Source organism: Eupeodes corollae, chromosome 1 (genome assembly GCF_945859685.1).
Source record: "Eupeodes corollae chromosome 1, idEupCoro1.1, whole genome shotgun sequence".
Taxonomy (NCBI): domain Eukaryota; kingdom Metazoa; phylum Arthropoda; class Insecta; order Diptera; family Syrphidae; genus Eupeodes; species Eupeodes corollae.
Window position 1 is genome coordinate 55,485,117 of NC_079147.1, and position 21,116 is coordinate 55,506,232.

Consider the following 21,116-nt stretch of genomic DNA (forward strand, 5'->3'; position numbering starts at 1 on the left):
TGCTAGAGAAAGGGCTAGATTGAGAAGTTTGTTCAGACAAGACGGACTCTAGCACCACATTAAGTAAGTACATAGTAAGATTATAATAAATTAAAGTAAAATCCTATTAAATCAAGTAAAAGTATGGGAAACTAATTCAAATGTAAACTTTAATCTTAAATTTATACAACATATTTTGCTCAGTGTGAATAGCACTAAACCTGATGAAGTCAAAACAGACATAAGCTTTTAACTATACAAAATGAATAAACAAAAATAAAATTGAGGATTGCGTTGTGCGAACAACGAAAAGGACACAAAACTGAATTGCATCTGAGACTGAGACTAAGACTGAAAGGAGAGTGCCATTTGCCATAGTATGCCATTAAGGATATTTCGTGCTAAGCAGTGGAATTACTACTTGAAAACATTTTCACCATGAAAAGGATTTCAAAAATAAAAAATAAAAAAAGGATAAATAAATTGCTTCCTTTCATTTCTTTCTTTTTTGGAGAATCCTTAATATATGGATGGAAATGGGATGAACATTTTTTGTATTCTTAAATTCTATTTTCGTTATACGAGTACAAGAGCAAAATTGTTGCTTTTGAATTACTTAACTAACTTTAACTTCATGTCTTTTTATGTCCTTGTTTTGTTGTTGTTGCTGCTCCTGATGGTGCTACTGGTCCTGTTGTTGATTTTTCTTGGCTTGGTCCTTGTTGCTCATCCCTCTGCTTTATTATTACAACTTGAAGTTCAGCGTTTTGCATGTAATTTAAATTAAGTGCCAACTGCAGGAGAAGAGATTTTATTCTCTCTCCGTTAGTGTTTATTAAGACAATTCCCATGAAATAGCTATATTTTTTCAGCTGGTTTAACCCACCAAAAACCCAGTGTATATAGATACAAGAAGATCGAGAAACATATACAAAACCTAGATACGACTAAACAGTCAGACACACATCAAAGCACTGAAAAAGCTGTATGATGATGATGATGAAAAGGACGAAAAAGAAGGCAGGAGCAATAATTTTGATGGTTAAATTAGCAGAGAAGATTCTATTATCTTTTATGGGCAATCCTTAAGCTACTTTGATGATTATGATAAATTTGTTGAAAATACAATCATAATGTTATTTATGTGCCAAAAGGTAAAATTTTGATGGGTTGATTTTAAATTGTTTAATGGGCACCATTGGGATGGTTTTCGAAATGATTTTCATCTCCATTAATATGGACTTTAATATAATAAAGATAAATTATTTAGCTTATTTACGTAAACATATAATAGTTTAGCTTTAAAGTTATTTTAAGAGTTTATGAAAGCAGCTTTAGTTAGAGTTTTTCTTAAAGATTTGACTGAAAGTGAAAGAGTCCGTAAATTACCTTTATTTTTGACAAATTTAAGTTAAAACTTAATAAAGGACAAACAAATATGATGTTGGAAGAGGATAACGTAATTTAATGCTATTTAATAAGACGTTTTTGAACCGAACTTATGTATTTTTATCAAAACGTCTAGATGTTTGAACTTAAGGACGTACGGACGCACGAAAGTAAGTTCACAAGGCATCACGCATATAAATTTCTCTAAAAACAGTGGATTAATGTTCTACGAACTTGTAGGAACGTCGAGAAATGTCAAATTTGTCAAATCGGACCGATAACAATATTTTCCAAGTTCAAAGAAGTTTATATAGAAGTTTGTATCGGTAGCCTGCAATATGTAATATGTAAAAAAGAAACCTCGAGTCCTTTCTTGGAGGCTAACTCTCATCAACTCGGCGCGCGATGTAACCTTGCCATAAAACTGCTCACGTAGAATATCTATTGTGCCCGGAGATGTGTGTGCACATAGCGTCATTTTGTTGAAACCACATGCCTTCGGTATCATCCAGTTAAGGCCAAATGTTTCGAGTTTCTACAGGTTAATCCGAATCAAGGATAGATTCGCCAACACAAGCCTTACATTCGTGCTTGCCCCAGCAGATGAAAAAGAGGAAGACACCAAAGACATGTTCTTCGAATTCTTGGACATGACATATGAGCAGTGCCCTAGCTATGACATTCAAGATTGTCAACTCGATCAACGCAGCAGTATACAGGATTTCCAAACATTCCGAGGGCCCAACATTGACTCGGACCACTACCTTGTTATAGCCAAGGTACAGCTACGGATATTCCGATACAATCCAAAACAAGGAAGTACTGTAAAAAGATTCGACGTTAGATGGCTAAAAAGGCAGAAAACTGTCCTTCTACAAAAGAGTCTAAAACAAACTCTAAAGAAGTCCTAAGCTGACTGCATTAAGCATTGAAAACCAGTGGCAACATTGTAGTTCAGCCATCAGAAATGCCGCCTCTGAAGTGCTGAAGTGTTAAGTTTCATACGGCCACCACAGCAAACCCCTGGCTTCACGAAGAATGCTGGTAGGCATACAGGCATACAAAACGTCGATGACAATTCAAATTCCGCTGTAAAGGAGATAGCACCACTCAACCTAAGCGACGCAGAACAACAATTTTGCCTACTTGACGAAGTAAAGTAGCTATATCGACATTGAAGCTCAACAAATGTACTGGAGCTGATGGCATCGCTGCCGAATTATTCAAAGCAGCAAGCGATGACTTGGTAGGGAGTATGCTCCAACTCATTTACAAAATATGGTGGGAAAAAACATTTCGGATGAGTGGAACCTCAATATCGTTTGGCCAATACACAAGAAAGGAGATCTTCTGAATTATGCCAACTACATTCAGGCATCAGTCCTGAATATTGCATATAAGATCATTTCTGCCGTATTATGTGAACGTCTGAAGCCGTTCGGCAACAACTTGATTCGTCCTTCTCAGACCAGGAAAGTCAACCAATGACCAAATGTTTACATAACTGCAAATCTTGGAAAAAACGCAAGAACTTTAAATCGATACCCACCATCTTTTTGTCAATTTTTAAGCCACGTATGACAACATCTATAGGGAATAGCTTTACAGAGCAATATCTAATTTTGGCATCAATGTCAAACTTATCCGTTTGTGCAGAATGACGATGAAGAGTGCACGCTACTCTATCAATATCGGAAAACATTTTACCGGTGCGGGTTTGATATCAAAAAAGGTTTCAGGCAAGGCGAAGCATTATTATAAGACTTCTTCAACCTCGTTCTATAAAGAATTGTGCAAAACTCAACCTTCAACACTAGTGGTACAATCTTCCAAAGTTCCATTCAATCACTTAGAAACATATAAGATAAGTTTAGTGGTTAATGAGGGAAAGACCAAGTAATGCTGTCATCAAAAAAAGACATTAAACGAGGAAGTCTTGGATAAGACATCACCATGGACAGCTATAACTTTGAGGAATTTAAGGACTTTGTCTACCTAGTCACCGCTATAAATTCAAGCAACGACTCAAGGTCTCTTTCCGAGCGGATGGAAAATAACATTTGTCCAGCCTGTCCCTAAGAACGATGAATCCTCCTCTCCCTCTAACTATCGTCCAATAGCACTAACGTCCCTTCTTTCCAATGTCATGGAAAATCTGATTAATTATCAGCTCAAGAAATATCTCGAAGAAAGGAAGCTTCTTAATGACCGACAGTATGGCTTTCGTAGCCATAGGTTTATGTCACCAAACAGTGGAACAAAACTTCACATGGTTTTGGAGAAAGTAAAATTTTGATAGAGTTTGGGACTAATCTCTCTTATTGAAAATGCGTGCTTTTGGAATTGATGAATCTCTTCTTCGTTGGATTAGAATTTACTTTTCTAACCGTTCAATACAAGTTGTATTGGATGGTTCCAAGTCTGAAATTCATAAAATAAATGGTGGTGTTCCCCAGGGCTCCGTTTTGTCTCCAACTCTCTTTCTTATACTCATGAATAATCCATTACACTTTTTTGCGGATGACAGTACCCTCAGCTTTTCATAGTCGTTTCTAGATTCACATCCTTGTACTTCGGATGTGGAACTTCAACGGCAGCGTATGATAAGCTCATTAAATTCTGATCTCGACAGCATTGTTGAATGGGGAATCAAAAACCGTGTAGAATTTAATGCTTCGCAAACTCAATGCTGTCTCCTGTTGTTAAAGCGTAACACACCACCGATGCCACTATGAGTGGCACTTGCATCCAAGAAACTAATCAACTGTCAGTAATTGGAATGTGTATCACAGATCACCTTCTATGGAATGATCGGTGCAAGAAATTTGTCACCATTTCTGATCTGGCTGTAATTTACAAAGTTTTCATCCGTTCAAAGCTTGAATAAAATTCGCATATTTGGGCAGGAGCTCTTAAAACAAGTTTAAATCTCTTGGTTAGAAATCAAAAAAGGGCTTTAAAAATGATAGGCGATAGAACTATAACCGAAACCTGTTCATCGCTAGAACACCGCCGCAATTTTTCATGCCTTTCGTTGTTTTATCGATATTTTTACAAACAATGTTCTGTTGAACTAGCCAATTGCATTTTACCCCCTAAACGATTCAGCCGTAATACTCGCACTTCCAGGAATGCTCATCAGTTTACCCTTGAGCTCAATTTCGGGCGTACGGTCAAGTATAGAGATTCTTTCTTAAATCCTTCCCTATTTTCCTAATGCTTGAACTGTGTTTAAATATAAACATATAAAGGGTATTAATAACCCCTTGAGTGCCTGTTAATCATATAAAAAAAAAATAAGAGCTGATACCAAACGGATAATAACTCTTGCAAATCGCTGCTTCCTTGGACTTAGCCGGCAATTGAGATGTTAAGTACTCTCAGGCTCTCGGGAGCATCTGAAATCACCCTCTATAAGACATTCATCATCCCGGTTCTCATTTATAGATCTGTGGCCTGGAACTTGTCAAAGAAAAATACGAGCGTATTAGGATGCTTCAAGAAAAAAATTCTGCGGGAGATTTTTGGTTCCGTCTGTATAATAGGAGAGTGGCGGAGAAGATGCAACGACGAACTGTTCGGGCTGTGCAGCCACACTGATCTGGTTGAATTAAAATGTAACGACATTAACGCTTCAGCCCGGAATGTTTTCGAATCAAATGCGAGGGACCGTGCTGGAGCACACAAGTGGAAGAAGAACTCAACCAACTTGGCATGCGAAACTGGAGACGGGTAGCTAAGGATCGAGCTGGCTGTAGACTCATGTTGGTTAAGTACCAGATCAATCCAGGACTGTAGCGCCATTTTAAGTAAGTTAGTAATACTGATTAAAAAATCTGCTTTATCATAAAGTTAAAGAAACAATTTGGCCACTGGAGCTGTTGAAAAATCAACCTGTTCTTATTGGAGAACCCTAAGTGAATAGTTTTGGGTACAATTTATTTACATAAACAGGGCATTCGAAATTAGTTTAAAATCAATTGTGATATTATATGTTTTTACAATTGTTATTATTAAAACAAATATTTCAACTTGTAGCTCTCCCCAATTTCTCCCTCTTTTGAATTTGAATATGTTCAAGAGGGTGAGAATCTACGTGCGTCGATACATATCACACAACTTCATAAAATGAATATTTAAACCCTATTTTTTAGCTTCCTTATTGTCGATTCGTAAAGGGGATCATTTTATAGGACTGCTGCTTGAACAAATCCTTTTTTAAATATGTAACATCAATCAAACTTATCTATGTATTTGGGATTGCCTCCTGAAATTCAGTGTTGAACTGAGCAATAATCCCAAGTAGCTGTATTTTTAGTATTCTTCTAAACGTTATTCGAGTTTATGTTTCCAACGTTTCAAAATTCATTAATTTTTCCCCAAATGAGACCTAAGAAGACCTCGGTTTTTAAGTAATCCACAAGAAGATTTATTGGCTGATGTTATGGAGCCTTTAACTCAACAAACACAAGCTCTAGAGAAACCTAGGATAGCTTTCAAAGTTAACTAATTTCAAAACACTCTAAATAAATCATAAATAGCTTAGCCAGACCCCTTTGACCGCATGCAAATGAAAATATTGTATTTTGTTCTCCAAAGCAAAAACCTATCTTAGGAGGAAAGTTGTTCGGGTCTACTTTTAAAGCAATTGAACTTACTTTGAAATAGTTCAAATATCTTCTATAGTTCTTCAAAAGAATTCATCTTATCCAAACTTAAAGCACATCGTATTTAGAGTAAGCAGAAGAGTGTTGAATTACAAAGGACAAATTAAATTTTACTTGTTTTCATTTCATTGAATCCTTGGTTTTTATTACAAGAACTAAACTGAAAAAAAAAAATGAATTGCTTTTTCTTAACTCAAGTCCTTTTTTGCCCTGAAGTCTATTTTCTTAAGGTTTTACTAAACTACTTAAATTCAATTTTACAAACCTGAATCAAAGGATCTCTTTTTTGTCTCAAAGTGAATCCTTATTGTGTAAGAACAAAAACGAAATTGAATGGAAGTAACAATTTTTTGTGATGTTTAATAAATTAATCTCAGAAAATATTTATTAAAAGAGATGAAAGAAAAAAATAATAAAATAATTTACTTGTACAAATATCCTTCGGATGTCCTTTCTCGTTCAAAGACCAAACCAACAAAAAAAAGAAAACACTTTTTATTTTGTTTTTGCTTTTTTTAAGAGAGGACACTTTCTGATTGTCGATAGTACTTCTGGTTCTGGTTTTGATCTTATGGTCTGCCATTAAGTGGATACCTGCTACTTCTTGTCCTTTTGTTTTTATTTTAAAAACTTCAGGAGGTTAAAGTGGTCTTCTCTTCTGAAGATGTTTTCTTTTTTGTTCTAATGGGGTGAGTAAATATGAAGGTAATTTTATTGTTTTGTTTTATATTTTTTTTTTTTTATACAAATTTAATAAACATAAAAATCGGTTATTCGAACTTGAATGAATTGGAGCTACGATACTTGAAATGCTCTTTTGTTAATTTTACTTTGACTAATTTTATTCTTATTTTAATAGAAGTGCAGACAAAAATGTTTTCTTAGCTCGAAAAATGTTTCTTGAGTTAGCCATAAAAAAAGGAACTTGAATGCGACTCCCCTTTCTTGCATTTCTGGATAAAAATCAATTCTTACCAATGTTATTTAATATTTTTGTAGATTCATATTTTTAATTAAAAACTGTAATATTTGGTGGCGAAAGTCCATTGAGAACTAAGGCCTGTGATATTGTCAGGAACGAAGGAGACCTTCGGTTTTAAGCCTAATCCCAACTGATAATTTGAGGAAGAACTTTTCATGACAAAAGTTACTCTTGGATGATTTGTCAATTCCTCGCAAGAGGAAGTACCCGTGAAAAAATGGTATAGTAGCTATTAAATCTAAGACTTCGGTCATGATAGTCCCACGCACAATTACGCTACGGGTACAACTAAAATATTCCTTAGTTGCTGTCAGGATATCTAAGTCGAAAACCAATTTTTACCAACTTTTAGTAGTATTTTCTTCTTTTTTTTCTTTTTTGTAATACAAAGATCTGTTTGATTTTCCTAAAACTTTTAGCAGATTACAAAAACGTTATTTTGGGATGCACACAATTATTGTGCAGATACAATAATTTTGTGAACCCAAAATATTTTATATAACAAATATTTTTCTCATTTCTAATTTGATTTGAAAAAAAAGTTAGTTGAATTTCTGTCGAACTTATACCTATTTGGAATCAGATCAATTGTTTTTTTGAGATTTTTCCGAAGAAAGCCAACAACCCCAATTTCCTTACATAGACGAAGTAAAGAATGCCATATTTAAGCTGAAATCTAACAAAGCCGCTAAAGCAGACAGCTTGAATGCTGAACTCTTAAAAGCTGGAGATCTAAAATACGGTTGAAAGAAAGCATACCCGATGAATGGTATTGTTTTCCAGATGCAAAAAAGGTGACCCTTTAAACTGCACTAACAATAAATGAAGTAGTCTACTTATCATCGCTTACATAATCTTCTCTGTCGTATTGATATACAAACGTCTAAAGCCCATCGTTAAGTACATGAAAGGTGAGGTTTTAAACCAGGAAAGTCCAAAGTCGATCAAATATTCAACCTACGACAGATCGTAAACAATGCATATCCACCACTTTTTTGTCGATTTCATGGCCTTATATGACAGCATCTACAGTCTAGTTTCGGCTTCCCTGTCTAATTCTCCTCTGCTGAAAGACCACAGAGAGTACGCGGTGCTCCATAAATTTTGCAAACAACTTAACCGAACGTTTTGATGTCGAACAAAGATTTAGACAAGGTGATGCACTATTAAAGAATAGTGCAGAGCTCCCACATCAAAACTAGAGGGACTTTCTTTCAAAAGTCTGTCTAATTACTGGCATAAGCTGAAACATTGACATAATCGGAATTACTCGCCATGATGTCAATGGGGTTTTGTGAGTATTGAAGCTGAGGCGGCAAAAATAGGTTTAGCGGTTAATGAGGGCAAAACAAAGTACATGGTGTCATCAAAAAAAGGACCTTAAACACATTACCAGACGCATCTTTAAGTAAATGACTTTGTCTACCTTGGCTCTATTATGAGCACAGAAAAAAACATAAGTGCTGAGATCAAACGAATAATTGCTCTTACTAACCGCAGTTTTTTTGAACCAAGAAAGTAATTGAATAATAAAGCTCTCTCTCGAGCAACTAAAATAGTGTTTTCTAAGACCCTCGTGTTTTCTAAGACCTTCGCGAACAGGCTATACACTATACAGCGACGTAGACTTAGCCAGAAGGATAAAAGTCCAACGTCTGAGAGGCTGGGTTACGTAGTGCTCATGGATACCAATGTTTCGGACCGGAAAGTCTTCTGAATCTACGCGCACAGAACAGCACAGTATAGAGGAAGTCCGCTGATCACACGGCGCGCAAAAGTGGAAAGTGAGCTCACCCAACTTAAAGTGCACAACTGAAGACATCTAGATAGGGACAGAGCTAAAAGGTGATTTCTTAGCTATTATCTTTTTGGCAACACTGGTTTAAACAGATGACGCACGTTTCGTGTTTTGTTTCACTGTCAAACATCTTCAATTTGGTTTAACCATGAATCGTCTTTAATTATTGAATTTTATTATCAAAATGCGTGTTAAGAAAGTTCATCGCGCGCTTTTTCCATTTTTTGGTCAATTCAATCTACCTGCATTGAAGCGGCTATTCGGGCTATTGTGACTAAATTTCGCACCAAATTTAAATTGTTGCATATGTTGGACATTAAACCACCAACACCCTTTCCTAGAGTGCGAACTGAAGAAAAAATCGCAAATGTATTGGACATTGTTACTGATGACCATCAATTATCGATTCGTCGCTGTTAACAGTAATTGGGTCTCTGTTACTAAACAAAATGGAAAATTTTGCGGAACAATTTGGGCCGAATTAAAACTTTTGGTGAATGGGCTCTTGGAAAGTTGGACGAAGATCCATTTTTGGGAAAAATTGTGTTCAGCGACGAAGCTCATTTTAGGCGCAATTGGTAAGTCATATCAGAATTGTCGATTTTTTAGTGAATATCACTCAGAAACATTGCAAGATCTAACAATGCATCCAGAAAAAGTCACAGTTTGGTGCAGTTTATGGGCTTGTGGCATCATTGGACCGTACTTCTTCAAAGATAATGCGAATCTTAACGTAGCTGTGAATGTTAAACGCTATCAAAATACAAGAGCTTGACTTGCATAACATGTGGTTTCAACAAGGCATGGCCACATGCCTACACAGCACGCGCAACAATGGACTTATTGAGAGGCGAGTTTGGTAAACATTTTATTTCAGTTCTGGACGCCTAGATCGTGCGATTTAACGCCGTTAGACTGTTTTTTTAAGACTATGTTAAAGCTCATGCCGCTTCAATTGACGCATTGGAAGACAACATTGAAGCATTTATTAGTGAGATACCGTCTAAAAGGATAAACTATCTGAGGCGCAGTCAAGGTCAACATTTGCATGAAATAATCTTCAAACATTCAATTATATGAAACGTAGTATCGATAAAAATAAAGATTTCATGCAGATTTCTGAACTGTATGTGTTTGTTTTTTGAAACACTTTCCCGTTGCTTTTAAAAAATAAACCTTTATTTGTTTTTCTTGTGAATTGTGTGTCCTCCATAATTATGCAATAACCTGCAGAACTATTAATTATTTTACTTAATTAAGGACTTACATTTTATATTGAAAAGCAACAATGCTTTCCTATGAATCCTATTAAAAATGATTATATCAACATTTTTCTACAGAAAATCTGTGTTCTTTGCATTGAAGAGACAAATATAGACTCCGAAACTTTTTTGCATAAAGTGTTATTTCTCGTTAAATTGTAAAAAGATTGAATTAAAAAAATACTGATATTTTTTAAATTTGTTTTTATGTAAAATGCTCGAAAAATAACAGCAAATAGATTTTTACTTTCACTGCATTGAACATATAGAACTAGTCAGACAAAAATATTAGTTTCCGATTGGAAAAGTTATGGATTCGTACAAAAAAAGAAGCTGGGATGAGATCCATACTGATAACTTCCCATCCCGTCTATTGATTTATATTGCTTAAAAGTTTGTAGGTTTTCGTGTTGGGTTAAAAAAGTTATAAGTTGAATTATTCGTACAAATTTTAAAATTACCAACAATATTTTTCATATAAAGAAATAGTTAAGTTTGAAAATTGAAAAAAAAAACTGTCAATTCAATTTTTCTCAAAATTTTAGCGAATGTTTAAAACAATATTTTTTATAAAATAAAATAAGTTTGAAGCCATAATCTCAAGTTTTTGAAAAATATTTGAGTCGAAATTAAATTTTACATTAACTTTGGATAATGTTTTTTTTTTAGGTTTTCATTTTTTACAAAACAATTTGATTTTTCTCAAAATTTTACCAGATCTTAAATACGTTATTTTTCGTTGCACAAAATTGCTTTGGAGATAAAATCATTTTTTATTCGTAAAGCTTTCGGGGTGAAACATTTTTTTAAGTGTTTTAGATTTATACAATTTTTTTCTAAAATATACTGGTTTGGTATTACGTTACAATATTTAATATATAATTTTTATATTACATTTATTATACAATTCAAGTCTCTAGCGTCATTGGTTCGTGAGAAATGTAGGGTTAAGCAAAATGTTCACCTATTTTTAAACTACTATGGTAAAAAAAACCACCGACGCAATTTATTTGAGGTTCTTAAGCTAAGGACGACGTAATACCAATTAAATATAATTTTGAAAACAAAATTCAAGCAAAGTTTTTGAACAACAAATGATATTACCTCAAGAAAAATTAAGTGGGACAAAAATAACGTTACGCGTTTTTGTTTTACAAAAACTATAACAACATTATTAAAACTTGGTTAAAATTTATTTTTGACTCCAATATTTTTGCAAAAATCAAAAGCATTACCTTGGAACTACTTTCATCTTATGAAAAATGTTGTTTTCTGCATTCAGTACATTTTTTTTATAAAAATTACAACTCAACGAAACACAATTAGTAAAAAGTGATGTTCTATATTCTATGCTTGTTGTTAACGTAAGATAATGGTTTTACAAAAATCCAATTTATAACTTACTTTCAAAAAATGTTACTAAAATGTGTATTCGTTTTCGAGTATAAATCTCTTTAAATTTTAAAAATAAAACTTTTTTTACCAAACCTTAAAATGTTTAAAAACAACAAGAAACTGATTAAAAATAGTTTCGACCCAAGTATTTTAATTGTTTTTGAAAGTCATAATTAAACATCTTAATGTTAATAATAAAAACATATTCAAAATCAGACCGCTTCTTGTTCTTCTTCATATAATATTTAATATTTTAATTAATTTTCATGTAAATTGCGCAATCAAAAAAGTTGTTTAAATTTTCTTTTTTTAAATCCTAAGACAATCATTGTTTTATTTTCATTTAAAAATGATTAAAACTCTACCTTTATGTAGTTTAAATATTTAAGCAAGCCCTAGCGATGCAGCTTTTTAATTTATTTCATTTCGATTACTCGCAGTTTTTACCACGAAAAAAGTGGAAATGTGGATTTATGAAATAAAAGAATTTATATACAAGTTTCATCTACCGTATTTATGAGGAATGCATTTTAATTATTTTTCGTTCGCCATCATTTTCATTTTTTCCATTGCCGTTTTTCATTCCCATTTCATAACCTCATATTTTTTTTTACTTTTCTCTGTAACTATGTAATGTTAATGTATGCTGCAAGCTCTCTTTTTTATTTGTTTTTAAAGCAAAAATGTTGCCAGAACCGTAATATGGTTCTTATTTTCATAATTGGAAAGCTAAAAGCTAAATGATTCAATTCTGTCTTTTTCGAGTAGTCGTTTTCAACGTCAGATCATCAATGCGACCATACTTTCAATATTAAAATGTTCAGTAAATTTAATATTTTCTTACATGGTAGAAGTTACGACCGAAGAAAGAAATATTGGATGCGTTTTTAGAATTAAAGGACCAAAGACAAATATCGATTTAATGGAGCCGTTTTAAAGACTTGTTCACAATTCATCCACTTCTTGGACTGAATTGGACTGACAAATGGCGTTCATTAGGTCCTCTTAATATTTTAAAATACATCACTCGTATGAAACAAAAATCACTCGAAACTTGAAAAATACAAAATTAAATGAAGACAATATGGTACACGGTCAACTCCCTCTAAGACGAACTCCATCTTAGTCAAATGTTCATAATTTTTGCATTTCCCATACAAAAACCATCCTCTTAATCGAAATTACCTCTAAATGGAACAAATTCTTGGACTTTTTTTGAAATAATTCTAAGTTGTTTTTTTATGTGAAATTCTAAAATTTTAATTTTACAAAAGTTATCTTTAAAGAAATTGATTATGAGTTTGGTAGGTAATGCATTGTTCATGTGAGGGAAATTCTTATTTTTTACAATTCAATGATAACTTTCAGATAAATTATGGCCAAACGAAAATTTAATACCCTAGATTTTCACTTGAAGATTCGTTTAATTGAAGAAATTGAGAAAGAAGCTGAAAAGAAATGGAAAATTGCTAAAGATTTTGGAGTTTCCAAGAGTACTCTTTCTTTGATATGAACTGAAAGAGAAATGTTTAAGACTTGGCAATCACATTAAGCGAAGCAAAGTTTGTGAGTCTGAAATTGTTGATAAAGCTTTTTTCAAATGGTTCGAAAGTATTCGGGGCAATAGTTAACCTGTAAGCGGTCCAATTTTAAAAAAGAAAGTCCTCAAATTGACTGCAAATTTATAAATTTTTAGGACTTCCTTATTTCAAGGCAAGTGATTGTTAGCTAACTAGATTTTACAACAAGGCATAATATCCTGCAATAAGTTTTGTCTGATGAAAGTACTTTTGTTGATATTATAAAGAAAATTAATGGAAACAACAGATTTTAGAAGTTGTTCGAGGATTTAAACTGGACGACGGTGGGGGCTCCAACATGACAGATACAGACAAATTTTTAAGATCTTATTCATCGGTAAGATCAAAAATCCTCACTGTTTTATTAAATAATCTTAAATAAAAGCAGTCAAGGATAAATTAAAGTTTCCCCCCAAAATGACCTCAATAATTCAACTGATGGACCTGGGGATTATCATCATTATAAGCGACATATACCAACCAATATCTTAATTCTTTTCGAAACCAAATAGAGGACCAAAAGATAAAATAAAATAGTTAAAAAAGGCAATCTTCAAGGACACGACTTGGGACTAAGAAAATGAAATTCCGCTTAACCCACTAATCTTACACAAATTTTAAACTGCTTCGTCAATATTAATTACTTAAGTCCAGAAAAATGTCCACAGATAGGTTATATTTATCAATATTAGTAATTCCTTATCTAGATTTAAGAATAAGAGTACTAATAGTTTCAGAAGAAAATACTAAATCTATAATTTTATTTTTTGAGTTTTTCAATAAAACTTATTTACAAGCAAGTTACAAGGATTTTATCGAGAAAAGATAGTTCCAATTGTGAAGATGAGAGAGAGAAGCTTAAACGTAGAATTCGTCTTTGGATGGAATCCAGTCAATGTGTGGTACATTTAAATGACCTTAAAGTGAAATATTGGTGTCAGATTAGAACAAACTTATAAGAAAGTCTAACGTCAATCAGAGTTTGCTATTAATAGACTCTAAACTTGTTGGTGGAATTTTAACCTTTAGAATAAGAATATTCTTTGTCTATATCATTATTTCTACACAAACCAGTCCAATTGATAGTTCAAATGAAAAAGATATTTATTTATTTGTCATCTTTCTTATAACGGGTTTTCCATTTTGCGGTATCAAAAGTATAGGTCTGGAATTTGACACTTGTCAAACTACATTGTTAAACCATTTTTTTTTTCAGTTGAAAGTCTAAAATTTACGAAAATGGATCCCTCAACTATCGCACAACGCTGATTCTGTAAAAGCCACATATCTTTGAGCTTTGAGAGGAAATTACGGATTAAATGATATTCCAACTACCCAAGCATTTGGCAAAATTTTGAAGAAATTTTAAGAGACTGGTTCAGAGGCTTACAGATATTGTAAAGCCTGTGCAATATCACTGTTGCCGAAGACCCGAATACGTCGATTCCTCGTGGTTCTTAGGAATTAGGACTGTCTTATGGCACAAAATGTCGTATTTTGAATTTGAATCAATACCAACATCTATACAGAGTTCAGCTCAAACTACAACTGAAGCTAGCTGACCATTAACAACCTCGTGTGATTGGACCCTCGTTCTTCGAAAACGCCTAACAATAGAACGACTTTTGCTGTCAATTAGGAGCGTTATGGTCATATGATAGTACCCGTGGTATGATGGTTAGTGCGTTGGACTGTCATGCCAGAGGTCTTGGGTTCGATCCCTGCCTATGCCATCTAAAGTTTCTTCACGGGTACTGCCTCTTGCGAGGAATTCAAAAATTCTCCAAGAGTAATTCTTGTCATGAAAAGAGCTTTCTCAAACTACGCCTTGCAATTACTCACTCACAGGAATGGTTGAGAACAAACCAACCATCCTAACAGGGAGACTCCAAGCAGACTTTATAAATTATAGAAGACTTAACGACGAGAGAATGCAGAGGCATATCAAGCAATATATATCCTGCCAACGAAAACCTTCAGAAAAATGAAATCGATGGTGGCACTAAAACTCTGAAAGCAACAATGGGTAACGCTCTTGACGTTCAAAAGATGCCCATGACAGCCAAAGATAGGTACCAAAATCTCCCGGAATATAAAAAAGAAGTTGTATTCGCACCGACACAAAATCTGATGAAAAGGCTACAGACAATTCACCAGAGGGAACTCAACACAGTGAATCGGGGATATCGAACAATGAAAAGCGAACTCGAATGCGTTAACATCATGTTCCAAAACTCTATTCGACACTACAATGGCAAATCTATTAAGAAGAGATTATGAGAAATCAAACCCGAACCAGATGCTAATAGACTACTACAAACCAAAGACGTCAACAGGGCTGGATGAGGTTTCTTACTCCTTCCTGAAAAGGCTCCCTCAAGCAGTGTTTCTGACAATCGTCTTCAACAACTTTCTTTATAACGACTACTTTCAACTGTCGTCCGTAAAGGATCGCAAAAAGCGACAATATGCAGAAACTTGAATTTGAAACTCCCAAATGGATATTACGTTCAGCCAAGATTACCGTTCAGTACCTGGGAATTTATTTCCACGAGTTATTCAAGCTTAACCCACTTGGCCAGAAAGTTCTTACTAAAGCCAGCTGGGTCTTTCATCGTGTCCATCCATTAATGAAGAAGAGCAAAAGACTAAGTCAACAGACCAAGATTTTGATGTACAAACAACTGCTGAGACCAGTCATTGGAAAAAGCTTTCCCGTTTAGTACACCATCTCCGAAACGGCCATGAAGCGGCTAAAACCCTTCGAAAGGAAGATTCTGAAAATTTGCACTGGGTTGTCTTTGACTGGGAGCGTCAAAAATACTTTAAAAAAGACCGAATCTATTCTGAGAATAAATACATTGGACAACTTCCTATTACTATTGGCTAAAAATCTAAGAATAGTTGAGAATTGTAAGTCACTGGGCCCTGGCTCTCTACGGACTGTTGCCCAAGCTAATTTATTTATTTTTTGTGTGGCCATATTATAACCGAGCTTTTCTTTTCTTGTTTGCTATTAAATAATACGACTTGAAGGATACGTTGCTTAAAGAAGACGGTTACACATGCCACACAATTCGAGCGAAAATAGCTTTATTGCAAGAGACATTACCTGCCTGCAAAAGATTGTATTCTTGCAGATAAATATTTAACTCTTTAGCACTTAAAACGCAATATTCGTCATGTAATGCCTAAGACAACGACCAATATGTGTCAAAAAGCGTTCAAAAATTACCTCAACAGAATCGATGCTTGCAACACACATAATGTAAACGTTTATACTTTATAATAAAAAAGAAATATCATGAAAAATATTTATATGTGTTTTATCAACGTTTTCTTTTTAAACCATGGATAACACTGTATTAATTTAAAAAATAATAATCTCTAACTCGAATGTTTTAAAAACTCCCCCTAACTCGAACTTATTATGATATCCAATCGACTCAGAGAGAGTTCACTGTAGACACATTATTTTAAGTTGCATTACGTTACAGTCAATTGAAAATTACTAGGAAATATGGCAGCGATATTTCGGCGGACAATTAAATGCGAACTAGCTATAAGGAATTTATAATTTAAAAAACACGCTTTCGACGGTCCTGTCAAATGTGATTGAAGACCTCTTTAATTCCTTATGGGGATACGTTAAATGCGGAACGGTGTCAGCATGTGATAAACTCGCCTTTATATTAATTAATATCTGCATTTAAAATGATATCATATAAAATATTGAAGGAGTTAATTGAAACCAATTGAATCTTCATCTGACATTCAATGTGTTCACTATAGAAATCAATTAAAATAGGTATTTATATAACTTGTATATATAACTTTATTATTTAATTATTCTTTTGTTCCATTAAGTTTATGGCAACAATAAAATTTTGTAGAATACACAAAAAATAAATAAAACAACATTTAATTAATTAATTGATGAATTATTGACACTCATATGTTTACTTTATAATTTAAAAAAAATATTAATAAGCAAAAAACAAAATTAACCATCGGTTTTGTTTTTGTTTTTTTAACTTTAACTGAAACAAAAAAATAGCCTCAAGTATAAATTTTTGACTGCGGCGTATGAGTTTCTTTTTTCCCTATTTTTGTTTCGTCCTTTTTTTTAACAACATGACTTTGCGTCAAAAGGACCTAAAAATAAAATACATACAAAACACATTTAAAAAAGAGAAATCCATACAAAAGTTATATTTCCCTGTGTCAAAGGTGAAAGTCATCAGCATCATTAAGAGATTCTTTTGTTTTACTTTTTAAATGGTATTTCTTTTTTAGATTAATGGATTTTTCATGATTTCAGATCCTGATTTCGATTCCGATTTGAATAAATTACAATTTGTCATTGAAAATAATTATCCTCGATTTTCATTCAGAAATGGATACATGTAAGGTAGGTGTAGAATTTTTAACATACCTGAATTGATGGTGGAGTTTGCATCCACTGTTGAAAGAGATCCGATGTCACCGAAGGCCGTTTGACCGGTTTTCGGCTTTCAATAAATTGTTGCAGTCTTATCAAAGCCTCAGCAGGAGCTCTCTCTGTAAGCCACTTCTCAAAGGCTTCCGGTTTCTCTTCGAACAACTTGGCCACCTCATCGACATCCTGCGCCGTAACTGCTGGTCTACTGTTAGTTGTTGTTGCTGACACATTGCTGATGTCCTCTGATGGCGGAGACAAGTTTATGGCAATCGGTGATAAATGACCCCGTGTTGGGGAGCTCACCGAAACACTACTCATTCTTTTATGTTTTTTGGACGTTACTGATGATGACTCATCATTGTCATCTTCATCTTCTTCAGCTTCATCGTTAACTTCAACTTGAACTGTTCCGACATCCTTAAAATCTCTATTATTGCTTTGGTAAGAAGAAGAGGAAGAGTCTACAATTTTTGGTATTGTATTAATGATTTCCGTTTCCGCCGAGTGGATGTGGCTTTTGGAATTTCCGTTATGTAAGCCATTCGAGAGACGGTGAATTTCAACTTCAATTTGGGATTTTTCATTATCGACGGGCTTGGCTATACCCGTATTTGTGGTCAGTATTGAACTCGTTGAAGTGGCTGATACTGATGATGATTCTGGGGGTTGTGCTGTCGTTGTTGGTTTTGAGAGGTTCTCTGTCATTTTGATTTGGCTGCATTATCTATTAGTAAGTCTTAGATTTTGATTTTGATTTTATTCATGTATGCTTTTGTCAATATTCATAGCAATTTTAATGATGTCAGAACTTGTGCACTTGTTGATTCTATGTCTGTTGGTGGTGGTTATCGTAGGATATCGATAGTTTTCAAAAAAACTTTGTGTTAGACCACAGGATGTTAAATGTTTTTGGATGCTTTAAGAACCTGAAAATAAAAAATAAGGATGTTGAATTAATAGTTCACAAAAACTTGAATTTTTGAAATGTTACATAAATATTAAGTTGGCGATTGTTTTAGAATTCAATTAACTATCAAAAAATTGGAGTCAAATACTTCTTCAATGGATATAAAGGATTTATTTATTGGAGGTTCATTTTTTATAGCTCACTTTTTGGACAGCTGTCAATTTTAAAGCTGTTATTTTTTGACACTACGAGTTTACCTAAAATGTAGGGATACATGTCGTAACCACAAAGTAAAATGGTTTTAATTTACTTCAAAAATGATACAAAATTCGAAATATTAGAGAACTTTTGAATTATCTTTCTTCTCGGCCGACCATAGTTAAACATTTATAAGAACTGCACTTTTACGGCAAGTTAGTGATTTGGGGAATTGAAATTACGTGGCTCCCAAGAATATTGCTTCTGTAGCCCAAAGTGTTGAAAAAAGAAATGAGTTTTGTCGAACTTTCATGTAAGGCATTCAATCTTTGCATCACACTTTACACAAAGACTTAATTTAAGTGGGGGATAGACTCCACTTTATTTCGCTTAATTCAAGCAACAAGTATAGCTTAAAAATTACTTTAATGTAAGCTTATAACTAAAACTGGGGATGGGTCAAAAGAAGTTTGTGGTTATAAGTGCTGATGTTGAAATCAAATGAGTTTGGATTCGAATTGACCAACCAGAGCATACGGGTCAGAGATTCGTTAACGCCATAGGAGGTGTCATAAGTTGATAAACAGAGGGGGCGAGGTTTTTTCAGGTTGTGAGTTAGCGTAAAATAAATGGAATCATAGAGAGAGGAGCAGTCAATTCAGCCAGAGAGAAGCCGATAACAGTGTGCAATTTTCCTACCTTTCTGAGGTTAAGTTAAGGCTTTGTTTTTTGGTCGAAGTTGACCACGAAAAGGGGTAAGATCAAAGAATTCAACCAAGGAACGTATTGCAGTACAAAACTAAGAAACCCTCATTGGATGCTTACTATTCTTCATATGTGTATATCGTGATATGGAGACCAAACCTGAGACGCATATTCAAGTAGTGGTCGGACAAACGTCATGTAAATCGATCGGTCGTATCTTTTAACAAAACCTAATGCAGAATTGCCCTTTTGAATTATTTCGGTAATGTGAAGTGGAAATTTCAGGGTTACGTCACACAAAAGACTGCGATCTCCTATGTGTTCTACTGTATGCCTCGGATGATTATAAGTAATGACGGGGAGCTTCTTTAATGTGTTAACTCGAAAAGGTCATAGTCTGGCATTTGCTTATGTTGAGTTCTAAGCAATTTTTGGTACTCGAAGATGAGAAATTGTGCATATGTTTGGAAGAGAGATACGTCCTCATGAGTTCCAATTGTTTTGAAACATTTCGTATTATCAGCGTAAAGAGGATAGGGCCTAAATCACTACCTTGGGGAACACTAGAAGTGACTAGAATAGGGTTGGGATATTTACAATTTTCAAGGTAAGTAGTAACTTCAAGAAAAGAGGTTCAAAACTTAAGGAGGAGAGTTTGAAATATATAATAACAATATTGACTTCACTTCAGTTTTCTTAGGCTATTAGAATAAATGAAACGATCTCTACAAGGTTTATGGTTTTAGATCTATTTTTAAAGGAGCTGTTCTGTGCTGAAGTAATAATATGTAGATCTGCAACGGAAGCTGAGAAGTTCGTATAGAACGCTTTCAAAAATGTTTGGGATATGAGAAAGTTTAGCAATTGCCTGAAAGATGAAGAATGTTTTAAATATTGTAGGAAATGAACAATTTCAGATAGATGAATTGAAAGAGAAGAAAAGAATGTCATTAAGTTGATAGAATTTGTTTTCAATGGCTGATGGAGAAATGCAATTCGGTAAGAAATTATCCAACGAAAAATTTGGGCAATACTCAAAATTGGTCCGATCTGGTGTAAAAGAATCTTGTGAAATGAGGATGGATTGGATACCCATCTTATTTTTTGTTTATGATTAGCGAACTGAAAAAAGGTTCTGGAAGCGTTGACAAGGTTAGATTGAGTTGTATGTCTTTTTGGAGAGAGATTTGTACAGATCGTTGATATGAAGACAAGCACCAAAGTACTTAAAGTTGACAGTTGGGCATTAAGAGAGTAGGAATATTTCCCTTAGCTTTATCCTTATGAGTGGCTCCTTCAACAAACTTATTTTTTTTTATCAAATGAAACTCTGGATAATATAATTGTTAATTTGGGAAATTTGGACTTTATGAAAATCAAAATACAAAATACGATGTGAAGGGGGAATAACTTCTAGGCACGAGGTAAGGTAGAACGTTCTTGGCAAGAGAGGGTGATTATTATAAGTAGCGAAACAAAATTGGGACATAGAGTGACTGATAGGGTAGGTTGAGAATATAAGGTCAAGTTGTGAGTTTATATTATTTAGAACGTCACTCACTTAGCTGAGGCTTGAATCAGTTAAATGATCTACAAAAAAAAATTCTTTTGCTGCGAAAAGATTACAACTGTAATTTGATCCGTTGTCTGACACTGTCCATTTAAGGTGTGGAAAGTTGAAATTAAGAAAAAAATATACATTTCATCAAGGGGTTGCATTGTTTTATTACGTGATCGATCACAAGATCATTTGTGTGGAGAGGTTGAGAGGCCAGTATGTAGAAGCACATATGACTCCTTTGCAAGGAGAACC

General features: G+C 34.0%; 1 protein-coding gene across 1 annotated transcript in view; it reads right to left on the bottom strand.

Annotated features, from left to right (window-relative positions):
* LOC129952671 (cGMP-specific 3',5'-cyclic phosphodiesterase) overlaps nt 1-18,413 on the bottom strand; it is a 196,998-nt gene extending 178,585 nt beyond the window's left edge. Inside the window, exon 1 of the mRNA XM_056065428.1 lies at nt 17,488-18,413. Coding sequence (XP_055921403.1) covers nt 17,488-18,198 — 711 coding nt within the window. The 5' untranslated portion in view covers nt 18,199-18,413. The remainder of the gene's footprint in view (nt 1-17,487) is intronic.
* Between the last annotated feature and the right edge of the window lie 2,703 nt (nt 18,414-21,116).